The sequence below is a fragment of the Oncorhynchus kisutch genome, linkage group LG28, assembly GCF_002021735.2.
Source record: "Oncorhynchus kisutch isolate 150728-3 linkage group LG28, Okis_V2, whole genome shotgun sequence".
Classification (NCBI taxonomy): domain Eukaryota; kingdom Metazoa; phylum Chordata; class Actinopteri; order Salmoniformes; family Salmonidae; genus Oncorhynchus; species Oncorhynchus kisutch.
In genome coordinates this window covers 8,329,103-8,354,368 of record NC_034201.2, presented here as the reverse complement: position 1 = coordinate 8,354,368, position 25,266 = coordinate 8,329,103, and the positions used below count along the sequence as shown (strand labels likewise).

Sequence of the window (25,266 nt, the reverse complement as noted above, 5' to 3'; positions counted from 1 at the left end):
TGAAGGTCACATCTCATCACACTGTACAGCAGTAAAACAAGGCCAGAACATGTTACTGTACAACTGCTATGTGATGGGTTAGGATTTTTATTGCTCATCTCAAATATAATGAAAGGATCAAACTAATTTCACAGTCAAGTGAGAGTCAAGTGAGTCTTCTTTCTCAGGGACCTCTGTGCCCCTCATTAGTGACAGATGAACATTGCCGTTAAGGGTAGGTCATTCAAGCGTAGTGTAATAGAGCACATAAATCCTGAGTAAAGACGACAGGCAATGGCCCTATTGACATCTCTCAGTGAACAACTGCCGGCGCTTCAGCTCGAAGAGTCCCATATGAGTATTCAGAGTGCAGCTGTCGATAAGCGGAAACAACATCGATTAGGAAGGCCAATCCCTCCAGTCCCCCATCACTTTCCCTCAGACCTCCTTCCCCTGTCATCTCTCCTCGTCCCCGGCAGCACCAGCACCTTCCCGTGGTCCCCCAGGGCTCCCAGTCGCCTGCCCTCGAACTGGATGTTGTGTTAAAACAGCCGAGCACACTACTGGCTTGGAGGTTCAGGAGATGGAGGAACGAGTGAACAGGACGAGGGTAGGCGGTGGAGATGGAGCACATCCACTGGAGGCTGCTGCTCAGATGCACAAGCCCGAGGCACCACTGGATCTTACAGCACTGACATGTTCTCAGTCATACATTTCTACATGAACAATGGTTTTTGCACGATTCTATGCCCAATCATGAATCCTTACACGCTCCATCATAAACAAAAAAAACACCCACTCACCTGAAATTACATTTCATTACCTTAATTTTCTTGCTCAGTTTGTAGCCGATTTGTTTGTGTCGGACACCATATGCTGCCACTGAGGTTTTAAATGGGCCAGACGCAGGTGGCCAGGTTGTGGGTGACCTTACCGTCTGTCTGTGTGCCAGTTGAGGGGAGCCAGTGGAAGAGGACAACGGTGTGCCCTGAAGCACTGGGCTCAGTGTAGATTAGAATACTGGTTATGATTAGGATTGAGACGGCAGGACACTACGTTTTGACTTCCCATGCCACTTGAGAACAATAAGCTTTTTCTATTTAAATCAGAGGAAAAACGGTTCATTCTGAGGACAACAATAGCTGAGGGGAGGGAGGTCTGAGGTTACAGCTGCTACTAAAGCAGCATAATGCATGATGTGAGAGATTACTTTCAACCAGTAAAATAGAGAGAAATAAACAAAGTGTTTTTTTTCATGTGGAATAGACATTTTGCAGGAGGTTCTAAAACAGATATTTATACCTCACGTCAGTTGACATTAAGCTCGATATGAAGAGAAGGCATCAACCATGTGAGCAAGTAAATAGCAAGATACTTTGGAGAGACTATTCTTTTTTCCAAAATCTTGTTTATTAAATTTAGAAAACACAATTTTGTTAACGGTTTCATAGCAATAGCAGGAAAGAACTGAAACTGAAAGAAGAGAGGGGGTGAAGGGCCAACCCCTGAGTTTAAAACCATATCTGTGTGGAGCTCAGCTGCCAATATTTTGTCCCTGTGGGGGGTCACCTGCCCCTAACCTGGCACAGACTAAGAGCGTCAGTATGGTCATCAACAGCATGGTTTTTTACCCGGGAACACGTCTAAAGAAACAGGACATAGTAAAACTCCAAAGACATCAGGTAGAAAAGTTGAATTGCACTCTTCAGTCAGTCTTCAAGTCAAGGTATTTCCTGCCAAAATATACCGAATATGCAACATTAACATTTAATTAGGTTGCCAAACCATATCGGTATGTGGATTTCATCACTAGGGAGGGGGGTTCTGCACAGCTTTGGGGGAGGAAGGGGTGTATCGGGATGCAGTACAGATGTAGTCCAAAAGTGCAAACAATGTCTATGGAGTGTGGGGGGTTGTGGGGGTGTGAGCGGAGCGGGGTGGACTCCCCCCCACCCCCATTCTTCAAGGTGCTGAGAGGGGTGACTCTCTGGAGGGGGAGCCCATCATGTCCTCTGGGGGAAACACGGTCAGTGTGCAGGCTCGGATCCCGCCCAGCGACTCAGGCAGGTCAAACACTTTGTGCCACTCGTCCTTCTCCGGGTCGTACTTCTGCACTATCTCCACCATGCAGCGGTTGTTCCATGAGTAGCCACCCACCACATAGATCTTATTCTCGAACACTGCCACGCCCACGTCGCTCTGGCCCCGCAGCATGGCGGCGATGGGCGTCCACAGGTCCAGGGCTGGGGAGTAGTATTCACAGCTGAGCACATCGTCGTAGTCGCTGGTGCCCCGGAAGTGATTCCCCCCGATGACGTAGAGGCGGTCGCCCACCGTGCACATACAGTGCAGGCCACGCACCGTGGTCATGGGCGCTTTCTGAGTCCATTTGTCTGCATCCGGGTCAAAGCACATCAGCTCTTTCTGAAACGTGTCGTGAGTGATTCCCCCTGCAACACAGAACAAAACAGGACCATGTTAAATAAGGTTGAAAACAGCCCTGGGGTCTAATCAAAAGCATTTAACGGACTGATCCAATGGTACTGTACCGGATGGTAACTCAACCTCGACCTACATTCAGCCCTGCCATGTTGGGTAGCATGGGGCTGTCATGACAGTCACAGCACTGCGCCTGGCCACACAGAGCATGTTGTAATCCTGAACCCCCAGTTCACTCCCCCCAACCCCTCCTCAGAAACATCAGCCTGCTCTGCCCAGCAACACACACACACACACACAATAATCCCCATGCTTAGCACAACTAACATACACTGCACACATTTTCTCAGCCACATACTTGCAATAAAAGATAGATGCTATCATTTGTAACAAATTCAAAACACTATTGCAGTGCATGTGTACACACATAGGTACTGTAGTGGTGGAAAAAGAGGAATAGACAGGACACACAAAGCTGAGGAAAAGTGGGGAGAAAAAAAAACAGGACATGTCCACAGGGAAGGCTCAAAATAAAGAGGAACACAATCCCAGCATGCATCTGGGTGGGAGCCAGGCAGCCCACCCCCCCTGTGCTGTGCAGTGTACGCAGCGCACTGAGGATCTGAAGTACATGCCAAATGGCGCCCGAATCCCTCCAATGCTTCTGCCCAATGATCCTGCTCGCTCTCTCTTTACCCATTTCTTTCTTTTTCGTTCTACCTCCCTCATTAATCTACACCGGGCTAGTTTTAAATCAGTGGCCCAGACTAATCAGAAGTCTATAACATCAACCTCCTCCTCCTCCACCAATAGATTAAACACAGAGGCAAAGTTAGATCCATTATCTTTATTCATGTATGTGTGTGTCATTACAATATTCTCTGAGACAAGAAAGACATGTCAAACCCACTGATAGAATAGCAGCTTGATATGGGGTGTGGTTATTTTCCTGTTGAGCTGCATCTGACTGCCCAAGGTTAGTAGCAGCTTAGAGTAACTGATGTCTCTGGCCAGCAAACTTCAGGGCTTATAATGGCTGAAGGATATGTCTACTGCAGACACATACAGTGCCTTGCGAAAGTATTCGGCCCCCTTGAACTTTGCGACCTTTTCCACATTTCAGGCTTCAAACATAAAGATATAAAACTGTATTTTTTTGTGAAGAATCAACAACAAGTGGGACACAATCATGATGTGGAACGACATTTATTGGATATTTCAAACTTTTTTAACAAATCAAAAACTGAAAAATTGGGCGTGCAAAATTATTCAGCCCCCTTAAGTTAATACTTTGTAGCGCCACCTTTTGCTGCGATTACAGCTGTAAGTCGCTTGGGGTATGTCTCTATCAGTTTTGCACATCGAGAGACTGAAATGTTTTCCCATTCCTCCTTGCAAAACAGCTCGAGCTCAGTGAGGTTGGATGGAGAGCATTTGTGAACAGCAGTTTTCAGTTCTTTCCACAGATTCTCGAATTGGATTCAGGTCTGGACTTTGACTTGGCCATTCTAACACCTGGATATGTTTATTTTTGAACCATTCCATTGTAGATTTTGCTTTATGTTTTGGATCATTGTCTTGTTGGAAGACAAATCTCCGTCCCAGACTCAGGTCTTTTGCAGACTCCATCAGGTTTTCTTCCAGAATGGTCCTGTATTTGGCTCCATCCATCTTCCCATCGATTTTAACCATCTTCCCTGTCCCTGCTGAAGAAAAGCAGGCCCAAACCATGATGCTGCCACCACCATATTTGACAGTGGGGATAGGGTGTTCAGGGTGATGAGCTGTGTTGCTTTTACGCCAAACATAACATTTTGCATTGTTGCCAAAAAGTTCAATTTTGGTTTCATCTGACCAGAGCACCTTCTTCCACATGTTTGGTGTGTCTCCCAGGTGGCTTGTGGCAAACTTTAAACAACACTTTTTATGGATATCTTTAAGAAATGGCTTTCTTCTTGCCACTCTTCCATAAAGGCCAGATTTGTGCAATATACGACTGATTGTTGTCCTATGGACAGAGTCTCCCACCTCAGCTGTAGATCTCTGCAGTTTATCCAGAGTGATCATGGGCCTCTTGGCTGCATCTCTGATCAGTCTTCTCCTTGTATGAGCTGAAAGTTTAGAGGGACGGCCAGGTCTTGGTAGATTTGCAGTGGTCTGATACTCCTTCCATTTCAATATTATCGCTTGCACAGTGCTCCTTGGGATGTTTAAAGCTTGGGAAATCTTTTCGTATCCAAATCCGGCTTTAAACTTCCTCACAACAGTATCTCGGACCTGTCTGGTGTGTTCCTTGTTCTTCATGATGCTCTCTGCGCTTTTAACGGACCTCTGAGACTATCACAGTGCAGGTGCATTTATACGGTGACTTGATTACACACAGGTGGATTGTATTTATCATCATTAGTCATTTAGGTCAACATTGGATCATTCAGAGATCCTCACTGAACTTCTGGAGAGAGTTTGCTGCACTGAAAGTAAAGGGGCTGAATAATTTTGCACGCCCAATTATTCCGTTTTTGATTTGTTAAAAAAGTTTGAAATATCCAATAAATGTCGTTCCACTTCATGATTGTGTCCCACTTGTTTTTGATTCTTCACAAAAAAATACAGTTTTATATCTTTATGTTTGAAGCCTGAAATGTGGCAAAAGGTCGCAAAGTTCAAGGGGGCCGAAAACTTTCGCAAGGCACTGTATTTGCAGTGGTGGAAAAAGTACCCAATTGTCGTACTTGAGTCAAAGTAAAGATGCCTTAATAGAAAATGACTCAAGTAAAAGTCACACAGTCAAAATGACTTGGTTTTAAATATACTTAAGTATCAAAAGTAAATTCTATTGCTAAAACATACTTAAGTATCAAAAGTAAATTCTATTGCTAAAACATACTTAAGTATCAAAGTATAAATAATTTCAAATTCCGGAAATTAAGCAAACCAGACGGCACCACTTTCTTGTTTAATAGGGGCTCCAACACTCAGACTTAATTTACAAACGAAGCATGTGTTTATTAGTGAGTCCACCAGATCAGAGGCAGTAGGAATGACCAGGGATGTTCTCTTGATAAGTGTGGGAATTAGACCATTTTCCTGTCCTGTTAAGCATTCAAAATGTAAAGTGTACTTCTGGGTGTCAGGGAAAATGTATGGAGTAAAAAGTACATAATATGCTTTAGGAATGTAGTGAAAAAAGTTAAGTACAGATACCCCCAAAAAACTACTTAAGTAGTACTTTCAAGTATTTTTACTTCAGTACTTTACACAACTGCATATTTGTACAGCAAATGTGGAGAGAGGGTAGATTTTGTTTAGACGGGTTGGTTATATAGCCACAAAACCGACACATGCGCAACTATGGAGCAAAACAGACACGGTTGGCTTTGATTGTTAACATGTAAACTATATCTTGTCTCCAATGTTTGTTGAAATCCTAAATAAATATGTACAATGAGAACATCTCTCTCAAATACATCATTACAGTTGTTGGTTAGCTAGCTAGCATTTTTGTTGTTGTTGCCATATTAGCGTTGACATGAAATCAGTCCAAACACCTCAGAACAAGACATGGTATCAAGAACAAGATGAAACTAGCTGAAACGAGTCACTTACGTTTCCCCACATGGCAGTTTCTTGTCATTATTGGTAACTATCTGGCCATCCAGAATCACAACAACTAACGGACTTCTGCCCCATTGAAGCGTGTGCATCGTTGGTGACACTGTCAGCTAACCCATCTATATCTGCCAAAAGACAATCTCAGAGACACAATGTTCAGTTTCTTTCCTTTCTCTCTTAGGGTGTAGATCAGCTTTAATATTGCAGATAAATTGTAGCTTCCGTCAATGTAATTGTCTTTGTTATAATTAAACATTTATCATGACAATTAATTACTGCCGTTAATTAAGTTAGTCTTATGATCTCAGTTTAACGATAGTAGCTTTCATTTAGAACAAAGACAAAAGAGTTGTCAAAAGGCAATTGAAAGCATTTTGAGACTTTAAAATATCTTTTTTTTGTACCTTGAAGACAGTAAATGGTTGTCCTTTCAGAGACACTTAAAGGCACCTGAGCTCATTGGTCGCGCTGTCTGGCCCGCTAGATAATATCTCACCATGATTGCCATACACTGGCACATTTATTGATCATTTTATGGCGGGGCTTTGACTCGTCGTAAAAATGTATGACCTGTTTAGAGGAAGCACAGTGCTGGCACAAATGAAACCCAAACAACCGAGGCAGGGGAACACAGAGGAGCTAGACAAAACCAAGGGGTCAGCAAGTTCCCGAAATGATGATAAATTACAAAGGATGGCCAGATGTGAGCTTTAATGTCATTCCCCGGAAGATCTAGCCCTGGTCTTTGAGCTAGGGCTGGGTGATTTGGCCCAAATATCTTAACATTATATATTTTTTTAAACTGGATGGTAATTTTATGTTTTGGATAATAAGTTGATGTGCTTTATGAGTAGTGAGACCCTAGGGTGGCAACACATACATTATAAGTGATTTCAATGGGTCTTTCTCCATTCTGATTGTTTTATACTGTTCAAATTCAACACAAAATCATTTTCAGCCTTTTTATAAATGTTTGCATTTATTTCATTCGTTTGAGATCATTTCCACGTAGAGTTGCACGATATGGGCAAACAATCTAGGCCTTATTTTTAACCAAATGTTGCAATTGCAATTAGACTTGCGATTTAGAGTGAAACACTTGGAAATAGAATGATTATTCTAATTCTATAGTTAGAATATAATAGTGGGCACTTTGAATACAGCGTTTGACACGAAAATATGGGCGGCAGGTAGCCTAGTGGTTAGAGCATAAGACTAGTAACTGAAAGGTTGCAAGATCGAATCCCCGAGCTGACAAGGTAAAAATCTGTCGTTCTGCCCCTGAACAATGCCATTAAACCCACTGTTCCTAGGCCGTCATTGAAAATAAGATTTAAGCCCAACATGGTAAGACAAACTAGCTGTTTGCAGATAGATGTAAGAAACACAAACTAATAGTGTCATTATAGAACACTAGTTGATTTATATTAAGAAGCAATGTGAAAACTGCATCGGTGTCATCAACATGCAGACTGAACGCAAGTTGTCTTGTGGTTGAGGAACAAAAAAAGAGCTCCTTGAGTAACGGGCGGGGCTAGGTCTGTGTGGAAAGCAGCATGGAGAGAGACAGAGCGGAGAGAGATGACTCATGTATCTAAGTAAACTAGAGCAATGGACATTACAGACGACATATCACATTTAACAAACCAAACATTCAAATGCCATTATGGAAGGTAAAGCAAAAACCCAAACCGGTCCGTGCATCAATACCGGTATATCGTAAAATACGGTATAGCGCCCAGCCCTACTTTGAACACGCCGGTACAGTAGGGCTGGGCGGTATACCGTATAAGGGTATTTATTGTTTGATTTGTTAAATGTGATATGCCGTGTGTAACGTCCATTTTTAGAGTTTAAACCGCTACTTGAGTCATCGCTCTCTAGGCTCTCTCGCCCTCTCTCCATGCCACTTTTCACACAGACATAGCCCCGCCCCGTCACTCAAGGAGCGCATTTGTTGTTGCTTGACCATGAGACACTTGCGTTCAGTCAACATGGTTGTGTCACAGTAGTGGTAGTGTGAAGCCGTGCTGGCTGAGTGTCTGAGCCCCCCCTGAGAGTGGGAGCAGAGCTGTGATGGCCTGTGGCTTGACTCAATGTGTCAGCTCCATTCACCTGACAGGATGCCTTCAGACAACATGACAGCACAGCCACCGCCCAGCACCTGATCTGGAATGACAGCAAGACACGGCCTGCACCCCCACGTGGGCCACCTTGCACAGTGAGGTCGTGACCCCTGAGACATGGGGTGGAGCAGGAGGGCCGATCCCCAACAGAGACACGCTGGCTGATGATGTCTCCGTTCCACCGGACTTCCATCACTAGTGAGAGTTTATAAACATGTGGGCTGTCAGGAAAGCTAATCTCGGCATGTGTCCAGTTTCCCTGTAGGAATGCAGCTTGCCCCGGGTGCTTGAGGGGAGCTTGTTTAATTAATAAGCTTTACAGTACAGACCTCTATCTGGAATGGTGGAGACAGTACATTCAGAAAGTATTCAGAGACCTTTTCCACATGTTGTTATGTTACAGCCTTATTCTAAAATGGATTAAATAAAATAAAAAATCCTCATCAATCTACACACAATAATGACAAATTGAAAACAGGTTTTTAGAAATGTTAACAAATGTATTAAATTAAAAACAGAAATAACTTATTTACATAAGTATTCAGACCCTTTGCTATGAGACTCGAAATTGAGCTCAGGTGCATCCTGTTTCCATTGATCACCCTTGAGAGGTTTCTACAACTTAATTGGAGTCCCACGTGGTAAATTAAATCGATTGGACATGATTTGTAAAGGCACACACCTGTCTATATAAGGTCCCAGAGTAAAAACCAAGCCATGAGGTCGAAGGAGTTGTCCGTAGAGATCAGAGACAGGATTGTGTAGAGGCACAGATCTGAGGTACCAACATTTTTCTGCAGCATTGAAGGCCCCCAAGAACACAGTAACCTCCATAATTCTTAAATTGAAGAAGTTTGGAACCACCAAGACTCTTCCTAGAGCTGGCCGCCCGGCCAAACTGAGCAATCGGGGGAGAAGGGCCTTGGTCAGGAAGGTGACCAAGAACCGGATGGTCACTCTGACAGAGCTCCATAGTTCCTCTGTGGAGATGTAAGAACCTTCCAGAAGGACAACCATCTCTACAGCACTCCACCAATCAGACCTTTGTGGTAGTGGCCAGACAGAAGCCATACCTCAGTAAAAGGCATGACAGCCCACTTGGAGTTTGTCAAAAGACACCTAAAGGACTCTGATCATTCTCTGGTCTGATGAAACCAATATATCTTTAGCCACAATGCCAAGCGTCACATCTGGAGGAATCCTGGCACCATCCCTACGGTGAAGCATGGTGGTGGCAGCATCATGCTGTGGGGATGTTTTTCAGCAGCAGGGACTGGGAGACTAGTCAGGATTGAGGGAAAGATGAACGGAGCAAAGTACAGGGAGATCCTTGATGAAAATCTGCTCCAGAGCGCTCAGGACCTCAGATTGTTGCGAAGGTAAACATTATGGGGTATTGAGCGTAGATTTGATGAGGAATTAAAAAAGAATAATTTTTTATTTCAGAATGCACTGTATCTAAGCCTAACCATTGCCCAGTGCCTCCAGGCAGACTCGTGCCATTTTAGAGAGGTACATGTGCAGTGAAGCCTCCTCACTCCACTCAGGATGACACTAAGAGATGCTCTGTCACAAGGAGGGAAGTTGACTTTTTGGTGTGATAATAGTTCAAACACACCAGGACTATTATCCTGCTTGAGATGTTCTCAGTCAAGGAACCCAGATGTGCTAGTCTGACCATAAGCCACATGCCAACCATTGACAGAAATACATAAAGGTTGAGGCGGTAAGCGCCATCAGCCAGGAAGCCCATGTTGTTCTTCTACTGGAGTCTGAGGCTGGATCAGAGCAGGTGAGGTGCCACTGGGTGAAGGAGGGTTAAGATGTTAGTAGTAGGCTATGAGGTGTCTTTGTCATGCTTATTAACACCGTGCCCAGAGGCCGGGGGAGATTAACATAACCTCACCTGTGTGTTGGAGCTGCACCCCCTGCACAGTCATCAACCCCTCCCTCTTTTCCTCTCACTCCCTCCCTCTCTTTCTCTCTGTACAGCATCACTTTGTATTAGTCACACATCTCCATAAGGCAGGATTTGTTTTCAATCCTATGAAGTGAACAAGCACTGGGCTGACTCCTACAGAGAGACAGGGGATTAGTCGCACCCAAGTCTACCACACAATCACTACCAACCATCTTTACAATACTCCCCCCCCCCAAAATAGCACAGAGAACTGGACTCCAGTGATGTGATATAGGAGGGAGGGAGGGGTGATAAGGAGCAGGGTCTGCAGGACTCCACTGTATGACCTTGTAATGAAGGATGCTTTACTGACATCACAGCCCGCTGTTTGGCGACGGACGGATGGCCCACTCTCTGCTCCATCTTATGGCTAATGTGGGACTGAAACGATTAGGAAGCGTGACTGTCAAACATGTGAGGCTTTAGTCACCCACAGAAAACCCACACATCTATCTTGTAGGACACCAGTCACTCTCTCAAAGAGAGCACTGCCATCTGGTACAGTCAGTGGCTCTAAAATATAAGTACAGTCAAATGGGAAAAGAGCCTCCCTCCAAGCCCTGGATCTAATAGGACTAAACTACCCACTGGCATTAGTAACTTGATTTGGAGCCACGTACGTACCCGAAATATACATGTAACCGCCGTACACTGTCCCTGCGTGGCCGTAGTGTGGCTCGTTCATTTTGGCGACGTACGTCCACTCGTTTGTCCTCGGGTTGTAGCACTCCACCGTGGCTGCATGGGGGAGAAAGAGATAGCAGAAAAAAACAGAGTATTGAGGAGAAAGTAGGTCAAGAGAGAACTAAGGAAAACAAACAGCTGCAAATGAGGCCTTGGAGGGTCTCAGTGTGGGATCTGCTGAACGAGAGACGTAAATAGAGATCCCCCCCACCAATCACCACTCCACTCCCAAGCCCTTCAGTGTTCACTGCAGTAACTCTAGTCTACACACAGACTAGAGAGGTTCTGGGGCATATTCACTCCCCATTACACAATTAAGGCCTATACGGTAGCAATATTTTTGTATTATGGATCCCCATTAGCTCTTCCAGGGATCCAGCAAGAACTAGTAGTAACGTACAAAAACTAAGGCAGTAACCCACAATATTCAAACATTTGGACAACTACTCATTCAAGGGTTTTTCTTTATTTTTTAAAACTATTTTCTACATTGTAGAAAACTATGAAATAACATATGGAATTATGTAGTAACCAAAAATGGTTAAACAAATCCAAATATATTTTATATTTGAGATTCTTCAAAGTAGCCACCCTTTGCCTCGATGACAGCTTTGCACACTCTTCGCATTCTCTCAACCAGCTTTATGAGTTAGCCACCTGGAATGCAATTTTCACTAATACTCGAGGCTGAATGGAAGCAACTATCCGCAGCAATGTTCCAACATCTAGTGGAAAGCCTTCCCAGAAGAGTGGAGGCTGTTATGGCAGGAAAGGGGGGGACCAACTCCATATTAATGCCCATGATTTTGGAATGAGATGTTCGAAGAGCAAGTGTCCACATACACTACATGGCTAAAAGTATCTATATATATTTTTTTTACATTTGATTTTAGTGCTTGTGTGAGGTACTTTATGGATAATAGAGTTCCATGTAGCCATGGCTCTGTGTAGTACTGTGCACCTCCCATAGTCTATTCTGGACTGTGAAGAGACCTCTGGTGGTATGTCTTGTGGGGTATACATGGATGTTCGAGCTGTGTGCTGGTAGTTTAAACAGACAGCTCGGGCATTCAACGTCAGTACTTACAAAAACAAATCGTGTTGAAGTCAATTTCTCCTCTACTTTGAGCCATGAGAGATTGGCATGCATATGATTAATGTTAGCTCTACGTAAACATTTAAGGGCCAGTTGTAATTTCCCCAAGTCCATCTTTGTGGCACCTGACCACACGTCTGGGCAGTAGTCTAGGTGCGACAAAACTAGAGCCTGCAGGACGTGCCTGGTTGATATTGTTGTTAAGGCAGAGCAGCGCTTTATTCTTGACAGACCTCTCCCCATCTTAGCTACTGATGCATCAATATGTTTTGACCATAACAGTTTACAATCCAGTGTTACTCCAAACAGTTTAGTCTCCTCAACTTGCTCAATTTCCACATTATTCATTACAAGATGTAGTTGAGGTTTAGGATTTAGAGAATGATTTGTCCCAAATGGTTATAGTTTTTGAAATATTTAGACTTAATTCCCTGCCACCCATTCTGAAACTCAGGTTTTCACTCGGTGTAGTAGCTGATGCGTATAGTGTTGAGTCATCCGCATACATAGACACACAGGCTTTCCTCAGAGCCAGGTCATTAGTAAAGATTGAAAAAACTAAGGTGCCTAGATAGCTACCCAGGGGAATTCCTGATTCTGTTGGAGAAGCTACCATTAAAGAATACCCTCTGTGTTCTGTTAGACAGGTAATCCACAACATAGCAGGGGGTGTAAACCCATAACATCTACGTTTTTCAAGCAGCATACTATAAATTGATAATGTCAAAATCCGCACTGAAGTCTAACAAAACAGCTCCCACAATCTATTTAAAATCAATTTCTCTCAGCCAATCATCAGTCATTTGTGTAAGTATTGTGCATGTTTAACCTGTTGAGTGTAGGGGGCAGTATTTTGATGTTTGGATGAAAAACGTACCCAAATGAAACTGCCTATTTCTCAGGCCCAGAATCCAGAATATGCATATAATTGTCAGATTAGGATAGAACCACTTTAAAGTTTCCAAAACGGTCAAAATATTGTCTGTGAGTATAACAGAACTGATATTGCAGGCGGAAACCTGAGGAAATTCCCTCCCGGATGTGCTGTTTTTCCTGAAAGCTCTCTGTTCCATTGCCTGCCGTCGCTCCATTTTAAAGGGATACCAACCAGATTCCTTTTCCTATGGCTTCCACATGTTGTGAACATTTTTAGAGATAGTTTCAGGCTTTTATTTAGAAAAATTAGCGAGAAAGATCACATCGCGTCATTGTATGGCTGGGTGACAGCAGCGTTTTGCATGCGCAACAGCTTGGAGCAGACATTTTCTCTCAGTCTCCTATTGAAGAAGCTACAGTCCCGGTTGAAATATTATCGATTAGATATTGTAAAAACAACCTGAGGATTGATTATAAAAAACGTTTGACATGTTTCTACGAACTTTACGGATACTATTTGGAATTTATGTCTGCTCCGTCGTTACCGCTCGAGCCTGTGGATTTCTGAACATAACGCGCCAACCAAATGGAGGTATTTTGGATATAAAATAATCTTTATGGAACAAAAGGAACATTTATTGTGTAACTGGGAGTCTCGTGAGTGCAAACATCCGAAGATCAAAGGTAAGCGATTCATTTTATTGCTTTTCTGACTTTCGTGACCAATCTACTGTCATGACGTTGGCCTGGGGGTAGGTTTATGACAGTCATAAATACCTCTTCCTCCACTTTTTCCTCTCTCTACCCTACTGATGTTACATTTGAAAACCCCTTGGTTAACATAGAGATTCTGGGAACATCAGAAGGTGGGGGGAAAATAACTATATTCTGGTAATCCGACCAATTGAACATATGCGGTGGTACTTAATGAATATGATGTCAGTTCGGTTGTCATCTGAAATATTCTCATCAATGATAAGATGACAAACTCTACAGTGGAAAGTCTACACATCAGAGTTATCGGATTCACATGGAATTGTTGTTCAATTTAAGTGTTTGAATATTAAATTAGTTGTGATGGGATGAAATGTGATTTTAGCTTCTAAAATGTGAGATTTTGGTTTTCATAAGGTTAGGGCTCTTTTCAATCAGTGGCCCGCCCCTGTGAAGTGACAGGGGTTATAAAACTTTTCAGACACACCCTTCTCGCTCCACTATATAAAGCCTTGACGACAATGTAACCTCCTGTTCCGAGGATGTGAGGACGACGGTCAGAAGGGTTCAGATAATAACTACAGAAGCCAACATCAGCGTGAGCTTTGGTTGGGAATGGTATGAATTTTGAACTCTTATTCACTACAGAAGTGATACCTCCTAGCCGTTGAGTTAGCAACAGCAGCTGCAAACAAGGGTTAGGAAGGAACAGACAGAGTATCCCGTCTATCACACAACGACGTTACTACAACGTATCCAATTGACCACCAGCGACATTCTTCCATCTACCACCAATCTACTGAAGCGCAGCTCAGAGTAAATATTTATTGCATTTTCCTTTACCAAATGGGCGGTAATTTAGAATGCATAAGATACTCTATTTACGATAGCACAGCTTCTTCCTTTGTTACTCAGTCTTTCTGCTCTTTCACTCAAACCCAGCCCTTTTCTTTTGTGCAACAAGCTGTCATATCTGTTCTGCCCGCTAGGGACGTTTTCCTTTATGACGTAATTTGTAATCAAGGTGTACGTGTAATTCTGTGTGATTAGTTAGGTATTTAGTAAATAAATAATTAAACCCAATTTTGTATTGCTGATTCAACTTGTTAGCCAGGGTTCATGAAGATAACCAAGAATTTACAACTTTCAGATGAGACCGACTTAAGGTGACGATTAATATTGACTGCTAGTGATGTAAAATATTACTAGGTCTTTAAGAGTTTATTCGGAAGATAACAGCTCTATAAATATTATTTTGTGATGCCCCGACTCTCTAGTTAATTACATTTACATGATTAGCTCAATCAGGTAATATTAATTACGGAGAAATTATTTTATAGAATAGCATGTCATATCACTTAATCCGGCATAGCCAAAGACACGACAGTACTTGGCTGCTAGCTGTTTGTAATGTTTTGTCTGCTGAGAGAGATGTCCTTACATAAACGCTTGGTATGCTTTTCGCCGAAAAGCCTTTTTGAAATCTGACACGCCAGGTGGATTAACAACGAGCTAAGGGATGGGTGCATCAAGAAGTTAATGCCCTTCTCTATAAGGGTGTTGTTAATTTATTTACTGTAAAATAGCATTGTATCTGGTCAAACACAATTTCCCCAAAGTTTACTAATGGTTGGTAACAGGCTGATTGGTCCGCTATTTGAGTCCGCTGTTTTACTATTCTTGGGTAGCGTAGTGACTTTTGCTTCTCTCCAGGCTTGAGGACACTTTTTTTGTAAGATTAGATTGAAGAGATGGCAAATAGGAGTGGCAATATAGTCCGCTATCATCCTCAGTCATTTCTGACGGGCCACCCCAGGTGGTGAAGGTAGGAAACAACATCTCCAACCCGCTGATCCTCAACACTGAGGCCCCACAACGGTGCGCTCTCAGCCCTCTCCTGTACTCCCTGTTCACTCATGACTGCGTGGCCATGCCCGCTTCCAATTCAATCATGAAGTTTGCAGACGACACTGCAGTGGTAGGCTTGATTACCAACAATGACGAGACGGCCTACAGGGAGGAGGTGAGGGCCCTGGGAGTGTGGTGTCAGGAAAATAACCTCACACTCAAGAAAACACAGGAGATGATAGTGGACTTCAGGAAACAGCAGAGGGACCACCCCCCATCCACATCGACGGGAACAGTGGTGGAGAAGGTGGAAAGTTAAGTTCCTCGGCATACACATCACGGATAAATTGAAATGGACAGCGTGGTGAAGGCGGAACAACAGCGCCTCTTCAACCTCAGGAGGCTGAAGAAATTTGGCTTGTCACCAAAAACACAGCAAACTTCCTCACACTTGACACTGGGGGCAAAAGGCACTTATAATTATTCAGTGGTGGTGTAGGCTAGCCTGAGGGCCAGACTGGGATGTTCACTCTACACTGTCTGGGCACTCGAGTTGTTAGGTCAGAAAAAGATTTGTCCAATCAAGTTTCCCAGACAGAGTGCAAAGCTGATTTCTCAAGCTGGCTGGCACACAGGCGGACTGGTTGAGGAGTCTGCATATGTCAGTTAGAAATCATAATGTAGCCTAAAGGAGAAACTGGGCTGTCCAGGCGATGAGGTCAAACACTCAATCCTCCTATTTCCTGGTCACAAGAGGCAATAACCCTGACCTCGCAGTATTGATAGGTTGACCCAGTTAGTGAGTGTGTGTTCCTGCCTGTGGCAAATGGCCCATTGTTCGTGAGGGCCCCAGGTCTCCATAGGTGATCTCCTAATGCTCTGATTATATCACAGTCAAGAGGATCTTCCTGGACCCTCCACTCTCTTCACTGATGTGTTTTGTGTGCCGAATGTGAGAGTAAACAGATCCCAAGAGTAAAATCAGCACCATGTTGGCACAAATAGACTAATTCCTGGCTGAGACTCAATATGGGCTTACTTTGGGTCTAATCCAGGCCCAAATAGAAAGAGCTCTGGCTACAGCTCTGACATAGAAGTCCCAGTGAACCAAATGGATGTACTCCAATTCAAAGCATCAACAGCGTAGGGCCATAGCGTTCACATTAGACCTACATCACGTTTCATCGTTCTCACGTCACAGATATTTGATGTGAGAACTTGTCAAAGGGGAGGCAACCTACGCCTTATTAACAGTCCAACTCATTCTAAGAAGAACAAATATATTTTAAGGAATTTTACTGGGAGACTAAAATAGCAGCAGCAGGCATTAGTGATTCTTTAGAACAACAGTAATTAGTCTGCTGTTCTTTCTCTATCCCCCACTAAACAATAACTGATGACGTGCAAGAATGCATTCTGAAAAATATCCAAACATAATACATTAAGTAATAGGTCTGTCTCGCTACCAAGTACATTTGCACTGGTCTCCAGAGTGCTTGGTGCTTTAAGGTATACATGCAAATGAGTGCTCAAGAGCTTTGGTTGCATGCTGCTATATTTTCAAGAGCTTCCTACATTATTGAAACAGAGATAGCAGTGCTGTCATTGTTCCTCCCATGTTTGTACTCTGGTTGTCCTAGTAGATTGGATTAATATGACAAGCTTCCACATGGATAGTTATGGAGAGTGGCCATAGAGGAATTAACAGGATGGTTGGCCCGTAAACCTGCAAATATAACCATGTCATCCATCATAACTTTGGTTTAACATATATGTTTGTGTTTGTGTGTGTCACAGCCCTGACCGAGAGGGGAGCCTTTTATGTTCTTTAAATCTTTTCAAATAAGATGACAGAACCTGTCACAAATCGAGGTTTCAAAACTCTCCTTCCTCCGCATGGTTACATCATAAGGATGTGCAAAAGGCTACAATCTGTGCTGCGTCAGAAACAATTGATAGAATGTCTGAGTGCCAGACTGGCTTCCGGAGGATAACAGGCAGTGACCAGCACAGGAGACTGGTGCTGCTTTTCACTAGTATACACCCCTGGGAAATGGGTGTTTCATAGGTAGACACTGAGGACTTGTGAAGAGCAGAATCAACAACCTCTGCATAATCAAACCTGTTGCTTTGTGAGATGTTAACCATCGAAGACATAAACCCGTGTTCACAGTTAGTCATTGTTATGTAAGTGCAACCCGAAAAGTAGGTTAACCGATAAAATCGGTCAGGTTCTACCAAAAAGCCCCAGCGGTCTTACTTTGACGCCAAGTCAGAGCAGGTCCACTGAGGCTATGACACAGTGAGTCCCAGGATCCAGGCCGTAGAGGTGGAAACACTAAACTCTGAAGACTTTCGGTAAAGCACTGGTGTAAATCCTCAAGGAAATGCACCATGGGTGAGTTGAGTGAATATCCATTCTACCCGTTCAGAGTGAACTAGTGCACACACACACACGCAGGTGGGCCATGAGAAGCCACGCCCACTGTTGTAATTACAGACCAGAGCCAGAGGAGAAGAGCGGATAGCATGACCTGGCCAGCCTGTCCCATGGGCTCTACAATTAGAGGGTGGCACCACTCTGTGGTCTGCACTCTGCAATTAGGTGCTGACTAGGTGCTGGGCTGGGCACTGACATCAGCTCAGTGTTCTGGAATGCTACTGACAAACATTCCACTTGCCTGTCTCCCTGGCTCTCACTACCTCCCCTTTCTCCTCTCCTCTTCCTGTTGTTGCTTCTGCTGCTGCTGTTCACAGGGTCTGGCTGCAGCTGGTCCTCCCTCATCTCATACTACACTCTGGTCCAGGGCTATAATCATAATCACACAGCCATGCCACATGTGCACCTGTGCTACACCATTTTGCTGTGAATTGGTTGGCATCTATGCTGATACAATGCTACATTGTTACAGTGTGCACCTTGTGCTTGCCTATGACAATTTCCCATGAAATGTCCTTTCCGAACATACCCAGACACCTATACAGAAGTATGTGGAGTTGGCTGTTTCAGCCACAACCGTTGCTGACAGGTGTATAAAATCGGAATGCCAAGTGTTGGCTGGAGTGGTGTAAAGCTCGCCACCATTGGACTCTGGAGCAGTGGAAACGCCTTCTCTGTAGTGATGAATCATGCTTCACCATCTGGCAGTCCGACGGACAAATCTGAGTTTGGTGGATGCCAGGAGCAGTGGCGGTTCTAGCTTGTGTGGCTCCCTGGGCGAACCCCCCCTTCAGCGACCCCCTCCCCCCAAAAAACACCATTCCGCACTAACTGTAATTTTTATTCAGACATTTGGAACACAAATAAATATTAATAACACAAAAAACTATTTAAATATCAAAATAAACTCAGCAAAAAGTTAACATACCCTTTTCAGGACCCTGTCTTTCAAAGATAATTCGTAAAAATCCAAATAACATCACAGATATTCATCGTAAAGGGTTTAAACACTGTTTCCCATGCTTGTTCTATGAACCATAAACAATTAATGAACATGCACCTGTGGAACGGTCATTAAGACACAAACAGCTTACAGACGGTAGGCAATTAAGGTCACAGTTATGAAAACTTAGGACACGAAAGAGGCCTTTCTACTGACTCTGAAAAACACCAAAAGAAAGATGCCCAGGGTCCCTGCTCATCTGTGTGAATGTGCCTTTAGCATGCTGCAAGGAGGCAGATGTGGCCAGGGCAATAAATTGCAATGTCCGTACTGTGAGACACCTTGCAGTGGCAGACCACGGGTAACAACACCTGCACAGGATCGGTACATCCAACATCACACCTGCGGGATAGGTACAGGATGGCAACAACAACGGTCCGAGTTACACCAGGAACGCACAATCCCTCCATCAGTGCTCAGACTGTCTTCAATAGGCTGCGAGAGGCTGGGCTGAGGGCTTGTATGCCTGTTGTAAGGCAGGTCCTCACCAGACATCACAGGCAACAACGTCGCCTATGGGCACAAACCCACCGTCGCTGGACCAGACAGGACGGGAAAATAGTGCTCTTCACTGACGAGTCGTGGTTTTGTCTCACCAGGGATGATGGTCGGATTCGCGTTTATTGAAGGAATGAGTGTTACACTGAGGCCTGTACTCTGGAGCACGATCGATTTTGGAGGTGGAGTGTCCGTCATGGTCTGGGGCGGTGTGTCACAGCATCATCGGACAGAGCTTGTTGTCATTGCAGGAAATCTTAACGCTGTGCGTTACAGGGAAGACATCCTCCTCCCTCATGTGGTACCCTTCCTGCAGGCTCATCCTGACATGACCCTCCAGCATGACAATGCCACCAGCCATGCAGCTCGTTCTGTGCATGATTTCCTGCAATCAGGAATGTCAGTATTCTGCCATGGCCAGCAAAGAGCCTGGATCTCAATCCACTTGAGCACATCTGGGACCTGTTGGATCAGAGGGTGAGGGCTTTGGCCATTCCCCCCAGAAACATCTCACAGCAAGAACTGGCGAATCTGGTGCAGTCCACGAAGAGGAGATGCACTGCAGTACTTAATGCAGCTGGTGGCCACACCAGATACTGACTGTTACTTTTGATTTTGACCCACACTTTGTTCAGGGACACATTATTCCACTTATGTTAGTCACATGTCTGTGGTACTTGTTCAGTTTATGTCTCAGTTGTTGAATCTTGTTATGTTCATACAAATGTTAAGTTTGCTGAAAATAAATGCAGTTGACAGTGAGAGGACGTTTCTGTTTTTGCTGATATTTTTGATATATTCACAGTATTACAGTATTACGAATGAACTGTGGTTTATTTGGTAGCATTTCGTAGTGTGACTGATTTGACTAATTGCATTAGTACTGTACAAAGTTAGAGGTGCGGTATTTGATAGATTCCCCCAACTCTACCCTACCTCGGGCTTCCAGTGGGGAGACTTGATGTCAACCTACCCCCGCCTCCCTCCCCATCTCTTACTTCTGAGTGGGAGACCTACCCAGGCAGTAGCCTGCCAAGCTCACAAACTAAAATCAGGGCGCCCACTTTGACAAGGTTAATTGACCCACAGTCCCACACGGTGACATGATATCATGACGTGACGTGCAAATGAGCGATAGAAAACCGATCGCGCAAATATCACAATTGTTTTGTGCAGGCGCCCCGTGCCGCCCTTGGCAAGATGCCTCCCTGAGCAGCTGCCCATGTCGCCACTGGCCAGGAGAACACAACCTCCCCAAATGCATAGTGCCAACCGTACAATTTAGTGGAGGAGGAATAATTGTCTGGGGCTGTTTTTCATTGTTCGGGGCCCCTTCATTCCAGGGAAGGGAAATCTTAACGCTACAGCATACAATGACATTCTAAATGATTCTGTGCTTCCATCTTTGTGGCAACAGTTTGGGAAAGGCTCTTTCCTGTTTCAGCATGACAATGCCCAGCGTGCACAAAGCAAGGTCCATACAGAAATGGTTTGTCGAGATCGGTGAGGAAGAACTTGACTGGCCTGCACAAAGCCTTGACCTCAACTCCCTCAAACACCTTTGGGATGAATTGGAACCCCAACTGTGAGCCCGGCCTAATCGCCCAACATCAATGCCCAACCTCACTAACACTCTTTTGGCTGAAATGGAAGCAAGTCCCAGCAGCAATGTTCCAATGTCTAGTGGAAAGCCTTCCCAGAAGAGTGGAGGCTGTTACAGCAGCAAAGAGGGGACCACTTCCATATTAATACCCATGATTTTGGAATGAGATGTTCGACGAGCAGGTGTCCACATACACTACATGGCTAAAAGTATGTTGCAGCATTAGAGCAGGACTAAAAGCAGAGTAATAAGCTGTGCGTAATCATTTCAACTCACCCAGCTCCCCCGCAGCGTTGCGGCCGCCCACGGCATAGAGGTGTCCTTTGAGAGCGCTGAGGTGGAAGAAGGTGCGTTTCTCGTTAAGGCACGCTACCTGCATCCACTTATTGTAGCGCGGATCGTACCGGAACACCGTGTCCACCGCCGTCTTGCCTTTGGTGTCGTAGTTGCTCTGGCCCCCCACCACGTAGAGGAAGTTTCCGATGACGGCGATGCCGTGCTGGTAGCGTGGTGCGTCCATTGGCGCCAGCGCCTTCCACTCGTGGGCCTTCTCGTCAAACAGGCGCAGCTCCTTACTGACCACCAGCTGCTGGCGCAGGACGCCGCCCAGGGTGACCAGGTGGCCGCTGTCTGAGCGGATGGCCGTTCTCTCTGACTGCATGACTGGCTGCATGTAGGGCATCATCTGGTAGTTACTGGCCTCCAAGAGGAGGTTGACGCAGGTGTTGTCGGTGCGCATAAAGTCCACCGTTTGCACGTGGTTGATGAGCTCCTGGGGGTTCATGAGGGGGAAGCGGATGTTCTTCATGAGCTTGGGGGCGTGGTCCATGCGTCCGTCCTCATAGCGGAGCCAGCGGCATGCAGCCTTGAAGAGGTCCAGCTCACTGCAGTGCTTCAGACTGTTACTGGACAGAACGAAGGCCAGCCGCTCAAAGGGCAGCTTGACAAAGTCCCCCGTACCCAGCAGCGAGGGGAAGTTCTTGAGGATGAAGTTGTTGACGTATTTGTCTACCTCCGTGAGGTTGTATGCGTTAGCGATGCGCCCCACCTCCACACAGTTATCCAAGGACACCTGCAGCCAAGGAGAAAGGGAAAGCAGTGAGAAGCAACCACTCGTAATCACACACCAACTTTTGCTTAGACCCGTGGTCTAAAATGGAAAAAAAGCTCCACTGCAGGTCCCCACAAGCGAAATAGGGCAAATGTGACAAAGTAGCGGATTATAAAAATGCATCTAAAACCTTTTTTAGGTGAACACGCCATTTTAGACCAGGTATAATAAACCTTAGGTCTAAGCAAAAGTTGACAAGTATGGCCCCAGTGTTTTTATCCCAGATCAAGTCCAAATGTAGACATTAAAGTAAGCGGGGTGGGGGGGGGGGGTTACCTTACCCCAGATATGAGAAAGACCTTGCAGAAGTCGAGCACAGGTAGGATCTGGAGGAAGCTGGCTGCCTCCAGTGTGTCCTGCAGGTTCTCCATGTTGAGAGACAGCTTGGCCGTGTAGATGAAGTCTATGATCTTCTTCAGGCCTATACGGTTGACACCATGAAGTTTGATGCACATTAAATCCTGTTCCTTCATTCCACCTGCGTGATGAGGAGAGAGAAAAGACTAAACATATTACATAAAGTAGGGATGTGCATCTATCCCTTTCAAGATGATTTGATACGTATCTAGATGGGCTCCGATACGATGCAGGAACGATACGTTATAGTTGAGAAATTATTATGTGCGATTCGATGTTGCATAAACACATTCATTTTTCCATTCTAAATTCGAGCTCTGAGCTGGATGTGTCTGAGCTGACTTCTCTGTGTGTGTGTTTAAATGATGTATGTCTGTATGGTGTATACTATGTAGGCACCTGATCTGAGCCGTAAGGGAGGCTAAGCATATACCACCCCACTACCGCTATCAGATTGGGGTGCCTACAATTCAAATGACAGTTGTCTCCGGTAGCTTACTTTTAAGTAAAGCACAATTTTTACAGTGCCTTTAATATGACTTTTCGTCTGAACTTTCGCCTGGACTTGCCCGCGCCTCATGAATTTGGGTACTAAACGCGCAAACAAAAATGAGGTATTTGGACATAAATTATGGACTTTATCGAACAATACAAACATTTATTGTGGAACTGGGATTCCTGGGAGTGCATTCTGATGAAGATCATCAAAGGTAAGGGAATATTTATAATGCTATTTCTGACTTCTGTTGACTCCACGACATGGCGGGTATCTGCATGGCTTGTTTTTGTGTCTGAGCGCCGTACTCCGATTATTGCATGGTTTGCTTTTTCGAAATCTGACACAGCGGTTGCATTAAGGAGAAGTGGATCTAAAATTCCATGCATAACACTTGTATCTTTTAGCAATGTTTATTATGAGTATTTCTGTAAATTGATGTGGCTCTCTGCAAAATCACCGGATGTTTTGGAACTACTGAACATAACGAGCTAATGTAAACAGATTTTTGTAAACATTCATGTATTGTTTAACATGAAGTCCTATGAGTGTCATCTGATGAAGATCATCAAAGGTTAGTGATTCATTTTATCTCTATTTCTGATTTTGTGACTCCTCTCTTTGGCTGGAAAATGGCTGTTTTTCTGTGAATAGGTGCTGACCTAACAATCGTTTAGTGTGCTTTCGTCGTAAAGCCTTTTTGAAATCGGACACTGTGACTGGATTTACTTATACATACTTGTATGTTTGAGGATTTTTAATTATGTGATTTCTGTTGTTTTGAATTTGGCGCCCTGCAATTTCACTGGCTGTTGGCGAGGTGGTACGCTACCGTCCCACATATCCCAGAGAGGTTAACATGATTTTTGAATGACTACCTCATCTCTGTACCTCACACATACAATTATCTTTCTAAGCTGCATCAGTGGATTTTAAAAACAACCCTCGCAAAGGGCACCTATTGGTAGATGGGTAAAAAATTTAATAAAAAACAGACATTGTATATCCCTTTGAGCATGGTGAAGTTATTAATTACACTTTGGATGGTGTATCAATACACCCAGTCACTACAAAGATAAAGGCGTCCTTCCTAATTCAGTTGCTGGAGAGGAAGGAAACTGCTCAGGGATTTCATCGTGTCCTTAACGATTAAAAGCGTATCCATAACATGATGCAGCCACCACTACGCTTGAAAATATGGAGACAGGTACTCAGTCATGTGTTGTATTGGATTTACCTTGTTGCTAACAGGATGCATTTTTATTCTGTACAGGCTTCCTTCTTTTCACTTTGAAACAGTTTAATGGCTCTGATAGGCAAAAACTGAGGATGGATCAACAACATTGTAGGTACTCCACAATACTAACCTAATTAACAATGTGAAAAGAAGGAAGCCTGTACAGAATAAAAATGCATCCTGTTTGTATCAAGGCACTAATATTATACTGCAAAAATTGTGGCAAAGCAATTCACTTTTTGTCCTGAATACAAAGTGTAATGTTTGGGGCAAATCCAATACATCACATTACTGAGTATCAGTCTCCATATTTTCAAGCATAGTGGTGGTTGCATCATGTTATGGGTATGCTTGTAATCGTTAAGGACTGGGGAGTTTTTCAGGATAAAAAAGAAACTGAATGGAGCTAAGCACAGGAAAAATCCTAGAGGAAAACCTGATTCAGTCTGCTTTCCACCAGACACTGGGAGAATTCATCTTTCAGCAGGACAGTAACCTAAAACACAAGGTCGAATCTACACTGGAGTTGCATACCAAGAAGACAATGTTTCTGAGTGACCAAGTCACCATTTTGACTTTAATCTACTTGAAAATCTGTGGCAAGACCTGAAAATTGTTGTCTAGCAATGACTAAGAACCAATTTGACAGCTTGAAGAATTTGGAAAACAATCCATGTTAAACAATCCAGGTGTGGAAAGCTCTTAGAGACTTACTCAAAAAGACTCACAGGTACAATCACTGCCAAAAGTGATTCTAGCATGTATTGAACTCAAGGGTGTGAATACTTATGTAAATTGATTATGTCCGTTTCATTTTCAACACATATGCAGACATTTCTAAAAACATGTTTTCACTGTCATTATGAGGTATTGTGTCAATTTAATTATTTCTAAATTCAGGCTGTAACGCATTAAAATGTGGAATAAGTCAAGGGGTATTAATACTTTTCGAAGGCACCGTAGATAACAATAACCTAACAAATTACATCAACTTTAAAAGCCCAGTATCATACAAGCCATTTTAGCATGCTAAAGGTGCCGCGCAGATGTGCAAAATCAGGAACAACGCGCCAAGCTGGGCACAGTGCGCAATTTTTAAAAATATTTCTTTATTTTACCCCCAATTTCGTGGTATCCAATTGTTTTAGTAGCTACTATCTTGTCTCATCGCTACAACTCCCCTACGG

The 25,266-nt window shown here is 44.1% G+C and overlaps 1 protein-coding gene across 3 annotated transcripts in view; it reads right to left on the bottom strand.

The window, feature by feature from the left end:
* Positions 1-1,367: 1,367 nt before the first annotated feature.
* Positions 1,368-25,266, bottom strand: part of LOC109873033 (kelch-like protein 13) — an 87,885-nt gene continuing 63,986 nt past the window's right edge. For all 3 annotated transcript variants that reach the window (XM_020464530.2, XM_020464531.2, XM_020464529.2), the window contains 4 exons: positions 22,271-22,467; positions 21,155-21,950; positions 10,741-10,854; positions 1,368-2,429 (listed from right to left, as the gene is read on the bottom strand). In XM_020464530.2, the coding sequence (XP_020320119.1) occupies positions 1,942-2,429; positions 10,741-10,854; positions 21,155-21,950; positions 22,271-22,467 (1,595 nt within the window). In that variant the 3' untranslated portion in view covers positions 1,368-1,941. The remainder of the gene's footprint in view (positions 2,430-10,740; positions 10,855-21,154; positions 21,951-22,270; positions 22,468-25,266) is intronic.